Source organism: Micropterus salmoides, unplaced genomic scaffold (genome assembly GCF_014851395.1).
Source record: "Micropterus salmoides isolate LMB-PRFRI ecotype aquatic unplaced genomic scaffold, ASM1485139v1 Ms_hic_scaffold_1, whole genome shotgun sequence".
Taxonomy (NCBI): Eukaryota; Metazoa; Chordata; class Actinopteri; order Centrarchiformes; family Centrarchidae; genus Micropterus; species Micropterus salmoides.
In genome coordinates this window covers 60,436,797-60,454,236 of record NW_024040040.1, presented here as the reverse complement: position 1 = coordinate 60,454,236, position 17,440 = coordinate 60,436,797, and the positions used below count along the sequence as shown (strand labels likewise).

The window sequence follows — 17,440 nt, the reverse complement described above, 5'->3', positions numbered from 1 at the left end:
AGGACAGTTTTGCCCTCTTGATTTTGCTGACTTCCTATTTAGTTGATTTGGTAATTAGTGCTTGATTTTTGTGTTTCACCTTGGTTAAGTAGCTACGTCGTTAAACTCTGTCTGTTTTAATTGTGTTTGTTGCTTGATCGATCAGGAGTCTGCACACGGTGTTTTATTTTGAAACCAGACTGGATTCTCTATGCTGTTTCTGTGTCTGACTTCCTGCCCGGATTACTTGCTCTGTTGCATCTGCTTGATGCAGCTTCCTTCAAAAAAACCGACTCGCCTCGTGTTCTCTGGGGAGCAGAGCATTGTCTAGAAAGGCAACGCGACACAGCCGGTGTCGAGCCGTTACAATATAAATATCAACTTTATTTATACAGCGCACCTAAACCCACTAATATACTTGCTTATAACTACGTATTTGCATATGCAAGATGGCTGCCACGCTTGTCCTGCGTTCCATTGAAGCGTAGGTTGTGGAAGTCTCCAGAAATTAAAAATTAACGCTACGGGTCCACAAGATGCAATTCAGCACATGAACGTGGGGGCAGTGTGAACTCCTGTTCCACACACCAGCCCAGGTGGTAGCGGTATGCAGCTGGTTTACCAACCGCCATTAAACGCAGCAGAAAAAGAATATCAGCAGCAGACTTAAAAAAAAGGAGATTTATGGAGGAATGTTAACAATAAAACTCCTGGAGCTCATCCGCAATTACCAAGATTGTTGTGGTGTCTAAATCAAATCATGACCTGCTCGAGTGTCGCTATGTTTGGTTTGTTTATGTTGGGCAAATTCAGATGACGTCAAGGAAGATAATCCGGTGTTGGTGAGGGATGATCCGGCCCTGATCTGCCCCCTAGTGGAATCACGTTTAATCCTCCAGGTACTCGCAAAGTACACAGGCAAGTATGTGAACAATGGCTTTCACGTCGCCGACGCCTGTCTATGCCTACGCATTGTTAAAAAGTAAGTATGTCGGAGGCTTAAAACAACCAAGGTTGACCACGGTGCTTTAAAAAGGTAAAAGTACAGCAATAAAACATTAAACAGAGTACAGTATATCATACACTATATGATAAATAATGATCTCCTGGGATAATAACTTTCTTAATCGAAGGAAATGCCAAAGAGATGTTTTTAACAGTGATTTAAATTAATAGAGAGTTGGGTCGGTTCTGACGTGGAATGGCAGGTTGTTCCACAGGTTAGGGAGGCAGCTGCACCAAAGGCTGGTTTTAGGTTCATCCAACAGGAGCAGATTGGCCGATCTCAGCACTCTAGTGTGAACGTGAAGAATCTCTGTGAGGTAAGGCGGCGCGGATCAATGAAGACATCTAAGAGTTAAAAGTAAAAATTTTAAAATCATTCCTGTAATAAACAGAAAGCCCCCATTTAAAGAGTTAAAACAGTCAAGATGGGAAGTTATGAAGGCGTTAATAACCCTCTCTCTCTTTAGCAGCTATAATTCTCATCTGGAAGAAGCAGAACTTAACATTGGAGAAAAAGACAGCAAGGTCCTCACGGTGGAGCGATTAGTAGAAGCTAAAGAGTCAAGAGTGCCTACATCAAGCGGTTCAGGGTGTCCAAACACTGTGACCTCAGTCTTGTCTCCTTGTAGGTTGAGGAAGTTTAAGCTCATCCATGTTTTGATGTAATTTAGACAGTCAAACAGCGGCTGCAGTGAGCCCTTTGTTTTTAAACTCAAGGGCAAAGAGATTTGTAGATCTGTCTGCTTACACACAGTACTTACACAGTATTCAGGAAAAACACCAATTAAAACACCTAGTAGCCCCGAGTAACGCATTTACTCCAACTGTCGCTGTCCGCTCTGTGTGAAGGAGAAAGAGCAGACGAGAGGACGACAGCGCGACCGGTCGAAATGTTGCGACGTTGATTCTTGTGTAAACAAAACAGTAAATATCGAGGTCAGCAAAAATTATCGATGTCCATTTACAGTGGGTACGGAAAGTATTCAGACCCCTTTAAATTTTTCACTCTTTGTTTCATTGCAGCCATTTTCCAAAAGTCAAAAAAGTTCATTTTATTTCTCAGTAATGTACACTCAGCACCCCATCTTGACAGAAAAAAACAGAAATGTAGAAATTTTTGCTAATTTATTAAAAAAGAAAAACTGAAATATCACATGGTCATAAGTATTCAGACCCTTTGCTCAGTATTTAGTAGAAGCACCCTTTTGATCTAATACAGCCATGAGTCGTTTTGGGAAAGATGCAACAAGTTTTTCACATCTGGATTTGGGTATCCTCTGCCATTCCTCCTTGCAGATCCTCTCCAGTTCTGTCAGGTTGGATGGTAAACGTTGGTGGACAGCCATTTTCAGGTCTCTCCAGAGATGCTCAATTGGGTTTAAGTCAGGGCTCTGGCTGGGCCATTCAAGAACAGCCACGGAGTTGTTGTGAAGCCACTCCTTCGTTATTTTAGCGGTGTGCTTAGGGTCATTGTCTTGTTGGAAGGTAAACCTTCGGCCCAGTCTGAGGTCCAGAGCACTCTGGAAAAGGTTTTCGTCCAGGATATCCCTGTACTTGGCCGCATTCATCTTTCCCTCGATTGCAACCAGTCGTCCTGTCCCTGCAGCTGAAAAACACCCCCACAGCATGATGCTGCCACCACCATGCTTCACTGTTGAGACTGTATTGGACAGGTGATGAGCAGTGCCTGGTTTTCTCCACACATACCGCTTAGAATTAAGGCCAAAAAGTTCTATCTTGGTCTCATCAGACCAGAGGATCTTATTTATCACCATCTTGGAGTCCTTCAGGTGTTTTTTAGCAAACTCCATGCGGGCTTTCATGTGTCTTGCACTGAGGAGAGGCTTCCGTCGGGCCACTCTGCCATAAAGCCCCGACTGGTGGATTGCTGCAGTGATGGTTGACTTACTACAACTTTCTCCCATCTCCCGACTGCATCTCTGGAGCTCAGCCACAGTGACCTTTGGGTTCTTCTTTACCTCTCTCACCAAGGCTCTTCTCCCCCGATAGCTCAGTTTGGCCGGACGGCCAGCTCTAGGAAGGGTTCTGGTCGTCCCAAACGTCTTCCATTTGAGGATTATGGAGGCCACTGTGCTCTTAGGAACCTTAAGTGCAGCAGAAATTTTTTTGTAACCTTGGCCAGATCTGTGCCTTGCCACAATTCTGTCTCTGAGCTCTTCAGGCAGTTCCTTTGACCTCATGATTCTCATTTGCTCTGACATGCACTGTGAGCTGTAAGGTCTTATATAGACAGGTGTGTGGCTTTCCTAATCAAGTCCAATCAGTATAATCAAACACAGCTGGACTCAAATGAAGGTGTAGAACCATCTCAAGGATGATCAGAAGAAATAGACAGCACCTGAGTTAAATATGAGTGTCACGGCAAAGGGTCTGAATACTTATGACCATGTGATATTTCAGTTTTTCTTTTTTAATACATTTGCAAAAATTTCTACATTTCTGTTTTTTTCTGTCAAGATGGGGTGCTGAGTGTACATTACTGAGAAATAAAATGAACTTTTTTGATTTTTGGAAAATGGCTGCAATGAAACCAAGAGTGAAAAATTTAAAGGGGTCTGAATACTTTCCGTACCCACTGTATGTGTGACAGGCCTATTTAAACATGAAACTTTATATTTGTTTTTTAAAGATTTACATCTTCAGGAGGAACCAATGGACTCAGGGCTGAGACTTTAATGCTTTTGAAGACCTCAACAAATATCAATTTCAGACCTAAAATTATTGAAACAATTTCTTTAACAGAAAAGAGACGTGCGTTTGATCTCTTAATGAACGATGCAATACCATATTTAGCAGTTGTATTTTCACTACAGGTGAATGACTTTGCATATTCTGAATCAAGGAACATAGAGATTGTCTACATCTGGCATTAAAATGCATTTTGGGTGATCAGATTGTGATCAGGTAACACTTGACCACATGAGTAGTCATAAGTAGGCCTACAGGTGTAAATGCACCCCAGACGCATTGAGGACAGATCGTGATCCAATCAGCAAAACGACCTCTGGAGGTGGTCAGGCACTCCATGACCACATGGATGCAAATGTGTTGTCTATCCACATACAACAACTACTTGGGCAGAAATATGTCTTCTGCAAATAAAATCCTAAAGTCTGACAATGCAGACGGACGCTTAGACAGTGTGTCCATTCATAAACGTGCTCAAACAGCGCCAATTATTGATCATGCTCAGGTGAACTAGGGCTGGGCAATAAAACAAAAATGGTAATTATTGTGATAAAATGATCAAAAATAATAAAGGTTCAATAAATATTTGATTTAATTCATTTCAATCACAAATGGATTAGCACTTTTATTTCTATTAAGATATTTATTTTGTTGAGGAAAATTTTTTCTTGTACATATTTGTTGTTTTGAATGTTCTACCTCAGATTTGTGAAGTGATCCACTGTTTGATACCAGGTGTTTGTTCTGACCATGAAGAAAAGTTTAAAAGCACAAGTAACCATCTGGTTTCTTCAACTTTCAGTCAGGAACTAAAAGCCTTTAAACCTATAATAATAAAAAATTTAACATTTCTGGCATTATCGCCCAGCTCTAACTGCTGCACTGCTGTTGAACTCAATATAAACTACTACAATAAAATAACAGAAAAGTGTAGCCTACACATTATAAAGAAAGGTAGCAAGAAAACGATGACCGAACTTAAGTTTCACTTTCAGGTGTTGTGCCGACCTAATACGTAAGCGCACTGCTAAAGAGAGAGGTAAACATGGATAATCCATGGAGGAAAACTAATCACGGTGAAAAGAAAGACAAACTTTAGAAAGCTATTTTAACCTGTAGTTATATTTCATTTTTTGGATCTGCTCAAATGAAAGGAGGATGTTATATCCAGTTGTTTGAGCAAGACATGTGAGAGCCACAGACAGGTGGCCTGTACTGTGAAGCGAGTTCAACCTACTCAGAGTTAACTCAGGGTAACAAACTCTTACTGCCTACACTGGCGTTAAACTACGACGGTGAATAAGATGTTGGTTAGTTGAGTCGGTGTTAACGTAATTGGAGTTGGTGCGCGTTCGCATGAAAGGGGCGTCTGGCCGTGCAGGCAGCGTTTTTTCGCAATGGCGCATGCTCCGTGTTTTCCCCAGTAGAATGCACGTCGATTGTGTCAGGATATGAGGAACTTAAAGACACGTTAACGGCCGAATCTAATATCGTGGCGGCCGACAATTTCAGGGAGGCTTGTTGGCATCGCATTGAGTAAATCTGTAATTATCTTCACAGTGTCTATATAGTGTATATATTCTATATATATTCTGAGTTTTATTCTTCTGTATGTTTTGGACACGTAAAATGGTCTACGTCAAAAAAAACATTTAGGATAATTCCATTGTAGCCTACAGATGGGCTGCATCTCAGAAACCGGCCTGTTACCTACAGTATTTAAAGAGGATCTCCTCCCTAAATCACAGACGCTGCAGGGCTCGCTGTATGAACATAATGCTGTTGTGTAAAAGTAACTTAATTTCAGCTGCAACCGCAGTGGAACAAGTCAGGATGAAATCTAAACATATTTTATAAAGTGGTGGGTATTAATATCAAACTTCTCATCATTAACACTGAGTACAGATGTGGTGTGTAGTCCACGTATGCAGGGTAACCTCTAGTTAACCACGAATACCTGCTCGGAGCAGTTTAGAGATGCAGCCTAAATTGCCATGGCAACAAACCTCAAGTAACACCCATCCACCTTTCGTCGTACGGGTTAATCAGGAAGTTACACCAGACATCACGAAGGTACTCCTGGAGTTACCTGGATATTCCAGACAGTGCTGGGAGACGGTCTGACATGTTGTTGGTTTGAACTCTGCATCATGGGATTTGTTTACTATTACAAACATCTATCCAGGGATGAAAACAAAATGTCCAGCACTGTGACTTTTAACAGACATCGTGTGGGTAAAATGTTCAGCTTAAAAACGACAGTCTCTTTTCCGGGTTTGTAGGTGCAGCATGCACAGTACGCATGCTGCTGTGTTACATAACTTTATGAGTCAGCGGATGTATCTTGGTATGTGTGTGTTGGGCTTTTATATTAGTGAAGAGCTTTTTGAATTTTAGACATATTTGGGAGCTGAGGACAGTTTTATCGGGGTTCGTCTTTTCTAAAGGCTGTTTGGGGCTCAGGCTGGGCAATGCTTTGTGTAAAATCTACATCATGACATTTGAGTTATTTTCAGTTCAAAAGCAACCTAGATGATAGGGGGCACATTAATCATGACGGTCCAGCAAACTCCAGGTGGCTGATTGGCTCTCATCTCGCAGGGAATTTAACAGTTGCATCATAAAAACGGAAGGTTAAAATTAAGGGTGACTGGACTTGGTAGAAGATGCTTGAAACCTTTTTGCCTCTCACGCAAGAGGAGCTTAACTGACAGGGAATCCCAGGCACTTTCAAGGTGATGGACCGCCTGGTTCATTAGTGCTCCTGGATGTTGGGACGTTGGCTTTGTCACATTAGTTCAAACGTGAGAGTTTGTTCATTCTCCTGGGAAGAGATGAAAGGACAGCATAGCCGGTGGGGGATAAGTGGTGTTTTAGGCTCCATCCACACTCCTTCTGCTACGTTTCTGCCTCCCGTTCAGACTGAAACAGTGAATCTCAACACCTAAAACAGAGAAGTTTGAAAATGCTGCTGACTCTGTTTTGGTTTTAAACTCCGGGGTAGCGTTTTAGTGTGGACAGGTGAAACAGAGGGCTTTGAAAACGATGACACTCACGTTTGGCTTCCTGATTGGCTCTTATCAGTCATGCAAGGCAGAAACACGATGCTGCTGACAGAGTTTTAGTTCATAATATGGACTTATTGTCATCAAAAGACTTTCCCTTGATAATGACCCCACAGAGGTTAAATGGTTGGAATTACCCACCAGCCCCTCGGATGAAAGGCGAAAATGTCTCTGGGTATCTTCTACCAGGTCCAGAAGCCCCTGATTTTCACTTCCTTTTGATGACTATGACCCGAATGACTGAGGACCTTCACAGACATCATAAAAGAGACTTTAAAAAGGTACTAACCTCTCCTGTTTGAGGGCGTACTCCAGCATCTTGATCCGTCTCACCAGGTCTTTCTTCAGGTTCTCCTGACCCCGCCTCTCCCCCTGCAGCAAGGCCACTTGAGCCTGGAAGGAACAGAGGAAATGTTGAACCATGATGGACGACAGAGAAAACAGTCAGATTCGATCTTTGCTGCGTTTTGTATTAAACACCAAAGTTCAGTTCATTCCATGAGGCTGAAAAACAAGAGACCTAACAGGAGTCTGAATCAAACTTTCAACTCATGCAGCTGCTGTGATTTTTGCTGCTGTAATTATTTGCCCAGATGATCCTCTGTGCGTTCGTTTTCTGAGCCGATCCAATTCCCCCCACAGAGCTCATTAAAGTTTTATTGAGTCTAATTCGGTTGTCGTTCATCTCCAATTTGTTGGCTCAGCTCCCACAGAGGTTTGAATGGGGAAGTTGCAGCATTGGCTCTGTGGATTTAGAGAACGGTATGGGATTTCTCTAAGGTGGGATGAGGGGGGGGGGCTGAAAATGGTGAAATCACTCCCTACAATCACAAACCAGCTGACACAGAGGAAGAAAGCTTCAGGATTCAGGGTTCATCCAACCTGCACACTCTACCACGTTTGCTGTCAAAGCAAACTCTCAAGGTGCTTTCAGACCAAAAGTGAAGTGGTGGTGGGGGGGTTTCATACATAGTCAATGCAAAGATGCGTAGAGCTGCGATTTCCTGTCGGGCGGTGCTAGGCCTTCGCGCGAGTTGAATATTTTCAACACCAGTGAGAAAGTCCCAACACGCTGAGTCGCGATAGCCTATCAGCGTTGAGATACGTCACCCAGGCTTCAGAGCGTCGCGTGGAGAGGGCCGGGCAGAGCGGGAGACTGTTATTCTGCTGGCCGGCAGAGAGCTGCTAAACTTGGAGCAGCACTGCAGCTTTTGGACAAATAAACACCCGCAGTCGGACTGGATTCTGCTCTGACAGCTACACTGTTTGCCCGCGAACAAGTTAGCACAGCCCTGATTGATCCAAACTCCATTCAGAAAACAAACATTTTAAAAGTTGTTGTCCTGCTGACAGACCTGACAAAGCATGAATTCATATGTTTAACAAATCTGCATCATGTTGTAGTTATTTCAGCATCAATTTAATCCGTTTATTGCTATTTAATCACAGCAAAATGTTTATTTTGGCGATTTGTTCATACAGCTGTAGTAATGGAGAGCTGTATTTATTCGCGTTATCGCGCTGTGTGTGAACATGTGGCAGTAGTCCAGCCAGAAAACCCCCACAATGCTGTATCACTCACTCTGTTCTGACAAGTCGGCTCTGCGCTGGAGGTTTCAGGTTTGTTTTCTGGTGGCATCTAGCTCGCCTGGGGTGCGTGTGAATCTCAAACTTTAGGGAAGTTTACACACATTTCAGTTGCTCCAGGATTTCGCTGGCCTTTTTTGTGATTTTGCAGCAGCTTTTCTAAAGAAAATTGTGCATTTTTTGTGATGAAGTTGTGGTCACAACTGAAAACTGCAAAGGTAGATGTGATTTTTTTTTTTTTTTTTTTACTTTAGACCCTCCAGGATTCCGCTGGTCTAACCCTGCATATTTAAACCTTGATGTCGTCTTTAAAAAGTACAAATGTTCTGTGGAAAACTTTTGTAAGATTTCCCTCCTTGTTGTTGATGAGAGCAGGAATCACAACTAAACATAAAGTCTGTGCTACATGGAGACTTTCAGAGTCTACTTACACAGTGCGGATTTGATCAAACAAATGCAACTGTGAAAATGGTCTATTTCTGCTGCAGGCTTCCTCAGGTTTGTCTTTACCAGAGGAAGAAGTCATGGCTTCAGACTCAGCTGTGATGAAATGGAGACTGAAATATTGTTTCAGCAAGCTCCACCTCTGTGAACCTGCGAGCTGAAACAGGTTAGTCCTCCACGTGTTATTAGTTCATCACATAAAAACTAACTGGCGGTTCACTGGTTTGGATCAAAGTCACAGTCAGACGAGTCAGAGGAGAGTTTGTTTTAACGTTTCTTTAAGAAAATAAAGACTTACCAGACAAACTTTTTCAGATTGCATTTCATTTAAGACATTTTCTTTTATCCATTATGACCCAAAAATGGACAACAATAACAGAAGTGTAAGAATTATATTTATTTATTATTATTATTATAATAACCTTTATTTAACCATGAGAGTGAGATTGCAAGGGTGACCTGGCCAAGACAGGCAGCAGCATAAATAAAATTTAAAAAACACATGTGAGCTCACATTTTCAAAAGAGTCATTTTGACTCAGCTTCACAAATTAAAAACATTTACATCTTAAGGAGCCTGCCCTCTAATTCTTTCATTCTGGATTTAAAAGTATTTGACAAGATTCATTTATTGAGTTTCAAGTCATTTTGCAAGTCCTGAGAATGCAAAGAGCGTTGCCAATTACTTTTCTGTGTGATAAGAACACATAGGTAGGATGGCAGCTGACCAAGAATTGCCTTACATATAAAGGTGTACCAATGACAGAGCGGGCCATCCTACCTGAGAGAATAACTCAGTGGTGAGTCAGAGCTCTGCATGGATGCATAGTTAGCTGTGTCAACCATATTAAGACTCTGAGCAGAGGTATGCATGTATAAAGGATCACCATAGTCTAGAACAGATTAAAAATGGTGACCGCAAGTCGGGGTTTTTTTACATTGAAAGAAAAAAACAAACTTGTTTCAAAAATAAAAACCCAGTTTTAGCCTTAGCTTTTTCACCAAGTACAGCACATGTGGCTTAAAGGTCAGGGACTCATCAATGTATAAAAGTGCAACACTAAGCAGGTATTTAAGAGGACAAGGGCCCCAAAGCCTCCTGGGAAATGTGACAGGGGACTGAAAGGTAACTTGTGAGTGGCGAACAAATTTTCTGATCCGTCTTAATGTCTGGGTTTGACGCGAGGAAGCGTGAGAACAGACGACATGTGACCGACTTCACTGAAGGTCAAATAATGCGAGAGGAGAAGCTGTGAATTAAACACTCACTTAGTCTAAATGTCATTAATTGGTCAGTGTAATTAATTCTGTAAAATAGCTTAAATGTGGTATTTTGTGGTCTTACAGATGGTCCTTCAATGAAGTGAAAATTTGAGAATAAATAATAACCGCTGTGCACCCCTGAGGTTTAGCCCTCCTCTGTTTTGCCGTGTGTTTGTGAGTACAGTCATGTAAAAACCAGGTCACCTGTTATTTTAACACGAGAGTTCAAAACAAACATTTCCAGCCGGCAGGAAAGCTGTTGGCTTCTTCTCATCTGACGCTTTAATCTAAAACACTGCACTGGTTCTCTTAAATCAAAACCATACCAAAACAGTGCTGCTCCAACAACCTGCAGAGACCTGTCCCAATAACAGAATGCTGGGTCTCAGTTTGCACCATACACTTGCTATTTTAAGTGCGTTCACACTGACAGGTATGGCAGAATGCAGTGCACTGTGAGCACCCGCACGGTTCACCTGTAACGGTCAAAAAGTTTAACCTCAACAGGCCATCATGGCTACGTAGCAGAAAAGGAGGAACCACCAACCTGCAGCCATCTACTGCACTGATTCCAAAACCTTTTGTACCTACGAGCCATTTCGACACAAACATACAACATATTGCCAAAAGTTTTAGGACACCCCTCCGAATCATTGAATTCAGGTGTTTCAAGCACTTCCATGGCCACAGGTGTATAATATCAAGCACCTAGGCTGCAGACTGCTTCTACAAACATTAGTGAAAGAATGGTTCGCTCTCAGGAGCTCAGTGAATCCAGGCGTGGTACCGTGATAGGCTCCCACCTGTGCAGTAAGTCCATTCTGAAATGACGGTCAACTGTTAGTGGTATTATAACAAAGTGGAAGCCATTGGGAACAACAGGAACTCAGCCACGCTCTGTGATTTTTTTATGTGGCCCCCACTTTGGCCTCAGCGTGTGCAGAAGTCGCCAACTTTCTGCAGAGTCAATAGCTACAGACCTCCAAACGTCATGTGGCGTTCGGATTAGCTCTAGAACAGCGCGTAGAGAGCTTCATGGAATGGGTTTCCATGGCTGAGCAGCTGCATCACCAAGTGCAATGCAAAGCATCGGATGCAGCGGCGTAAAGCGCGGCGCCACTGGACACTAGAGCAGTGGAGACGTGTTCTCTGGAGTGACGAATCACGCTTCTCTGTCTGGCAATCCGATGGACGGGTCTGGTTTGGCGGCTGCCAGGAGAACAGTACTTGCCTGACTGCGCCAAGTGTAAAGTTTGGGGGGGGTTATGGTGTGGGGTTGTCTTTCAGGGGTTGGCCCTTTAGTTCCAGTGACAGGAACTGTTAATGCTTCAGCATACCAAGACATTTAGGACAATTTCATGCTCCCAACTTTGTGGAAACAGTTTGGGGAGGGCCCCTTCCTGTTCCAACATGACTGCACACCAGTGCACAAAGCAAGGTCCATAAAGACATGAGTGAGTTTAGTGTGGAGAGCTTGAATCCTGACCCCAACCCGATAGAACACCTTTGGGATGAATTAGAGCGGAGACTGCGAGCCAGGCCTTCACGTCTAACATCTGTGCCTGACCTCACAAATGTGCTTCTCAAAGAAGATTGGGATGTCATTCACATTCATGTGCATGTAAATATTGGCGTCCTAAAACTTTTGGCAATATAGTGTGTATAAAATAGGGCCCAGGTTTAAAAAAAATACAGAAATGATCACTTAAACCAGAAACAGAATTAAGTTGACGGAGATATCTCTTGAGCATATTACAGATGTAGAGACGAGCAGCGTGAACACTGTGATGTTCCCTCGTCTGTTACCATGGTGTCTGAGGATGACGGTGGACTCGGTGGGGATGGGTGATGTTTAACGAGCTTTTGTGTAGGAAGGCATCTGCAGCACGTCGGGGGCGACTTCTCTCATAATTATAGATTTTTACTGACACATCTGAATGTCATGATGTAGCAGCAGCCAAAGAAAAGCTTCCCGGCGGGGAGAGCAGTGAAACAAATCGATTCCAGAGGTCGCACTCTGAACAATTACAAGACTTTCCACTGATTTTCCACTAAAGCACTCTGATGACCTCAGACTGCTCTTCTTCTCTGGTTTAGTCGTGCTGTTTTCCACTCCAGTTAGGCTGAAAATCTGTTCTACAGGTTGGAAAGTACATTCTGTTGTAAACTAATTCCCTGATGTTCTCAGCTGATCACGTGCACACACGTGCATGTGCACCGTGCCTTCACCTGGTTCAAGCAAACAATGATTATCACTTTAAACTCAATGAAAGGCACCGCGTTCAACATTAAATCAATACATACAACATGAAAGCTTAAGTTAACTAACAAGAAGGTGTTTCAAATCAAACATAACATCAGCTCTTGTTTTCATGTTTAGTTCAGGCTCCTCCTGCCCTGTAGGTGATCTGAATTCCCGTACATTAAATGTTCACCTGCAGCACCTGGAAATCATGGCAGAGGCTGCAGAGACTGAAGAAGATGTCAGAGGAAGAGAGAGACCGGACAAGAGTAAATATCAGACTGTTTTTTATTTGTTGAGTTAAAAGAGCTGAAAGGCCGCAGGACAGACGGCGAGCTGTCCTTCCTCCTGTTGGACTAGTCAGTAAGAACTTATTAGCTGCTCGCTGTGTCTTGTCTTGCTGCTCTTGCTTGAGATTTGGCTGTTAGCAAAATAAATCAGACAGAGGTTTAGCTGCTAGCTAGAAATCTGGACGTTTAACTTACTAGCTAACACACTCGGTCATCGGTAACGTTACTGTAAGAGCTCCTGTGTGGGTTGCTGGCTAGCTTTGTTGGTTAGCTCGCCACCCAAGTTCCAAGCAACATGCTAATAGCATAGCTAACGGCAGAGGCAAACAAACAAAAGAGGAAGCTAAGAAGAGAAAAAGAGAGAGAGACCGAGTGGGAGGCTGCTGGACAGACGGCGAGCTGGACTTGTTCATGTTGGACTCGTCAGTAATGTTGCTGGGTCTCCTGTTGTCGCTCTTGCTTGATGTTTGGCTGTTAGCAAAGTAATGTGGTCATAACAAATGCACGTGTACAGCTGTCCTTATTTACTGTAGGACACCAAATCACACAAACCATCACATCTTACATAATGTTGCTTTAAAAACTTAAACTCCAGCCTAGATTAAATCCAGGTGCAGCAGTCTGAGATGGCTCCGATTCAGAAGAGGAACTATCTGGCAGGGAGTTTCACTCGCTACTCTAAATGCAGACCAAACTGGGTAACCCACTTGTTAAAAATTCCCATGAGCCTTTTCTTCCTTTTTAGAGTGAGTCTGTGCTCCACATCAGAGCTCAGAGGGAGCAGAGAGGTTTTGATTCAGAGGAGCTGCACAGAAAATGTCTTCTAACACAGAGTTTTAAACATGTTTTTTCTGTCAGGAGAAGTGAAATGAATCTGCTTCCGTGATGACATGATGTTCCCAGTGAAATTTCACACTTTGCACTGCTTGTTATTTCAGTTTATGAAGCTGAAGGATTCACCAGTGGAGACACATTCTCGCAGTCATACTGAGCGGACACTCGATGATATAACACAACTTAACATTAATCCAGTAAAAAGGACAAAGTAAAATAGCGCATTACTCAACACGACTCGTCAGCTGGGTAACAGGGTTTTTTTCTCCTTATTTCAAGGCCAAAAGAAGAACAGAAGACGCTGTAGCATGCCTCCTTCACACTCTACTTCAACATCTGGACTCCCATGGTTATGCCAGGATTCTCTTTGTAGACTTTAGCTCTGCCTTCAACACAATACCATGATAACTGAACTCCACCTCTCCTCATTCGCTGGATCCATAATTTCCTCAGTGACATACCACAGGCAGTGAGGGTGGGAAGCACCACATCCACCACCATTACTGTCAACACTGGAGCCCCCCAAGGCTGCGTCCTGAGCCCCTTTCTCTACCCTTTGTACACCAATGACTGCATTAGCCCTTCTCCCATTACAAAATACTTCAAATACTCTGATGACACAGCCATACTCGCCCTCCTCTCTGACACAGAATCAGTTGTAACGTATCACCAATCCATTGCCCACTTCACAAAATGGTGTAAGGACAGTCACCTCCTCCTCAACGTCACCAAGACAAAGGAACTCATCCTGGACACACGCCGTAAACTCTCCACCCCTCACTGCCCCATCACCATAAACAGCCAGCCAGTAGAAATTGTTGACAGCTTCAGGTACCTTGGCATCACTATGGACAATAAACTGAGTTTTGATCACCACATCACAGACATCCACAAACACTGTCAACAAAGACTTTTTGTTTTCGTAAGCTCAGGACTCATCAGTCAAACCGCACCTTCTGCTTGTCCTGTACCGTAGTATCATTGAACCCATCCTCTTGTACTCTGCTACTTCACCATGCCCTCTCTCACCATAATAAGAATAAGCTTCTTAAAAGTACTAACACCTCCTCCAAAATAAGGTCTTCCCACTCCCAACCTGCCAGCCCTCATTAATACTGCCACTGCTCGTAGAGCAACTACCCTAGTACAAAACCCCAGCCACCCTCTCAACTCATGCTTCACCCTTCCCCCATCTGGCCGTAGATACAGACAGCTGCTCTACAAAAAGGCACGCTTCGGAAAAAGTTTTGTACCCTGCGCTATAACAGCGTTAAACTCACACACAAATTAATAATGTCCCTTTTGTGATATGTGTAGATACGTGTATATTGTCCATATATGTGTGTACTAGGCGTAGTTTGTGTTTATAAATTCATACTGAAGATGCTCTTTGTACAGACTGTGAAAACAAATTTCCTCCACTGAGGACAATAAAGAATTAATCTGAATCTGATTTCACTGCAAGGACGTTGCGTGCTTGTGTTTAAAAGCAGAGTAACTTGTTTTTTAAGTCACTAGGAAGCAGAAGAAGAAGCTAAAAACATTGATATTTATCACATTATGAAGCTGAAACCACCTCCAGCAGCTACAGAGCAACACGTCATTCACGTTTGTGCCACCTGAGGAGCTCATGAGCGAAATATCTGGCTCTTTAGCTGCTAAAATGCTCCACCATGTTCGCTAGCTCATACAGCGGCGCATTACAGCTTCTTCTCTGAAAACAACGCCATGAGAGCGCTGAGTGTGAACCAGAATGGGAAAGCTGCAGCCGCAGATTAACAACGAGCTGAAAGGCACTGCAAAGCACCGTAAAGCAGAGAAGCTGCAGATTCAGCTGATCATTCACTACCAAACACACCAACACACATTTGACACAAATTTTATAACAAAAATATCGATTATTAGCAGAGCCCACCGATAAATCAGCGTGCCGGTATTATTAGCCAATATTAGCTAATTGCAGATAAATCGGTATCAGTGTTTATAACAGCCGATAAATGACTGATGAATTCACAATTAATAAATACACAGGGAAATAAAGTGTTTGTGTAGTGGTTGACATTGCTCTATTTCCACGCCAAGTTCAACAAGCTAACATGCGAAATAAACAGTAAAAATGGCAGAACTTCAGTCTCGCTCTATCTTTGAGCTTCAGTTCTGAAGCGAATCCTTCTTTGCAGCGTTACTGGCACCCGTTGAGAAACCAGTCCGAAGTTAAATGGTTAATGCAATAGGGATAACCGCACCCTGGAGAGGATTGTGAAACAAAACCCATTCAAAAATGTGGGGGAGATTCACAAAGAGTGGACTGCAGCTGGAGTCAGTGCTTCAAGAACAACCACGTATGCAAGACATGGGTTTCAGCTGTTGCATTCCTTGTGTCAAGCCACTCTTGAACAAGACACAGCGTCAGAAGCGTCTTGCCTGGGCTAAAGACAAAAAGGACTGGACTGCTGCTGAGTGGTCCAAAGTTATGTTCTCTGATCAAAGTAAATTTTGCATTTCCTTTGGAAATCAAGGTCCCAGAGTCTGGAGGAAGAGAGGAGAGGCACAGAATCCACGTTGCTTGAAGTCCAGTGTAACGTTTCCACAGTCAGTGATGGTTTGGGGTGCCATGTCATCTGCTGGTGTTGGTCCACTGTGTTTTCTGAGGTCCAAGGTCAACGCAGCCGTCTACCAGGAAGTTTTAGAGCACTTCATGCTTCCTGCTGCTGACCAACTTTATGGAGATGCAGATTTCATTTTCCAACGGGACTTGTCACCTGCACACAGTGCCAAAGCTACCAGTACCTGGTTTAAGGACCATGGTATCACTGTTCTTAATTGGCCAACAAACTGGCCTGACCTTAACCCTATAGAAAATCTATGAGGTATTGTGAAAAGGAAGATGCGATACGCCAGACCCAACAATGCAGAAGAGCTGAAGGCCACTATCAGAGCAACCTGGGCTCTCATAACACCTGAGCAGTGCCAGAGAGTGCTGTACATGCTCATACTTTTCATGTTCATACTTTTCAGTTGGCTAACATTTCTAAAAATCCTTTTTATATATTGGTCTTAAGTAATATTCTAATTGTCAGAGATACTGAATTTGGGATTTTCATTAGTTGTCAGTTTTAATCATCACAATTAAATGAAATAAACATTTGAAATATGTCAGTCTGTGTGTAATGAATGAATATAATATCCAAGTTTCACTTTTTCTCTAAAAACTTGTGGAGTGGCAGATCACTAAAACTGATTTAAATTTAGCATAAAATCATTCTCCACTACTGCATATTCCCACACAGCACGGCCCTCTGTGGAACTGCAGCAGAAGATTTCTGCTGTGCAGTCGGCATCTTCACCTCTGAGAGATACTGTGGGAGATGAGCTCTGTCCTGCCGGACAGGCGGCGTGGGAGGACATTGAGCAGAGCAGCTCATCAAGAACAAATCAACACAACGATTGCCAAGATGATTTGAGTGGTACGTGATGTGCTGACGGCTGGGCTGATGTTAATGTACTGGTGTCTTCAGTCAGGCCAAGGGTTTGAAAAATAAACTTCAGTACCGTCAGTCAGTAAACAAATCTGACCAGTGTGTGATTTATAACAAAGGATGCCAAAGAGACAGGAGGGGAAAGTGGACTGAGGTTTCCACTGCTGAGTTCCGACACAGAACTTCTGTTTTTTATAGAAGTTCTTTGGATGTAAAAAACTTCGTAAAAACAACCTGGTCACCCTGTTGAGCTAAGCTACTCAGGTACTCATGTACAAATATAAATAAGGGCTTTGAGATACGACGATATCTATCGTTTGACGATAGAAAAACGTCTATCGTTTACAATTTTGCTGTATAGTTTATTCCGTTGTGTCACAATTTCCACAATTTACTGTAATATTTCCGTGAGGGGACAGCGCTTTGCACCGCAGTGAAGCTAGTTTTACAATGGATATTCAACGTCTATGAAACATCCAACGTAAAACTAACATCTAACTTGAAACTAACTTCACCGAGGTCCATTCTTCCACATATGCCGATG

At 43.0% G+C, this 17,440-nt stretch overlaps 1 protein-coding gene across 1 annotated transcript in view; it reads right to left on the bottom strand.

The window, feature by feature from the left end:
* strn (striatin, calmodulin binding protein) overlaps positions 1-17,440 on the bottom strand; it is a 69,800-nt gene that overhangs the window by 26,521 nt on the left and 25,839 nt on the right. Inside the window, exon 2 of the mRNA XM_038734083.1 lies at positions 7,048-7,151. Within this exon, the coding sequence (XP_038590011.1) occupies positions 7,048-7,151 (104 nt within the window). The remainder of the gene's footprint in view (positions 1-7,047; positions 7,152-17,440) is intronic.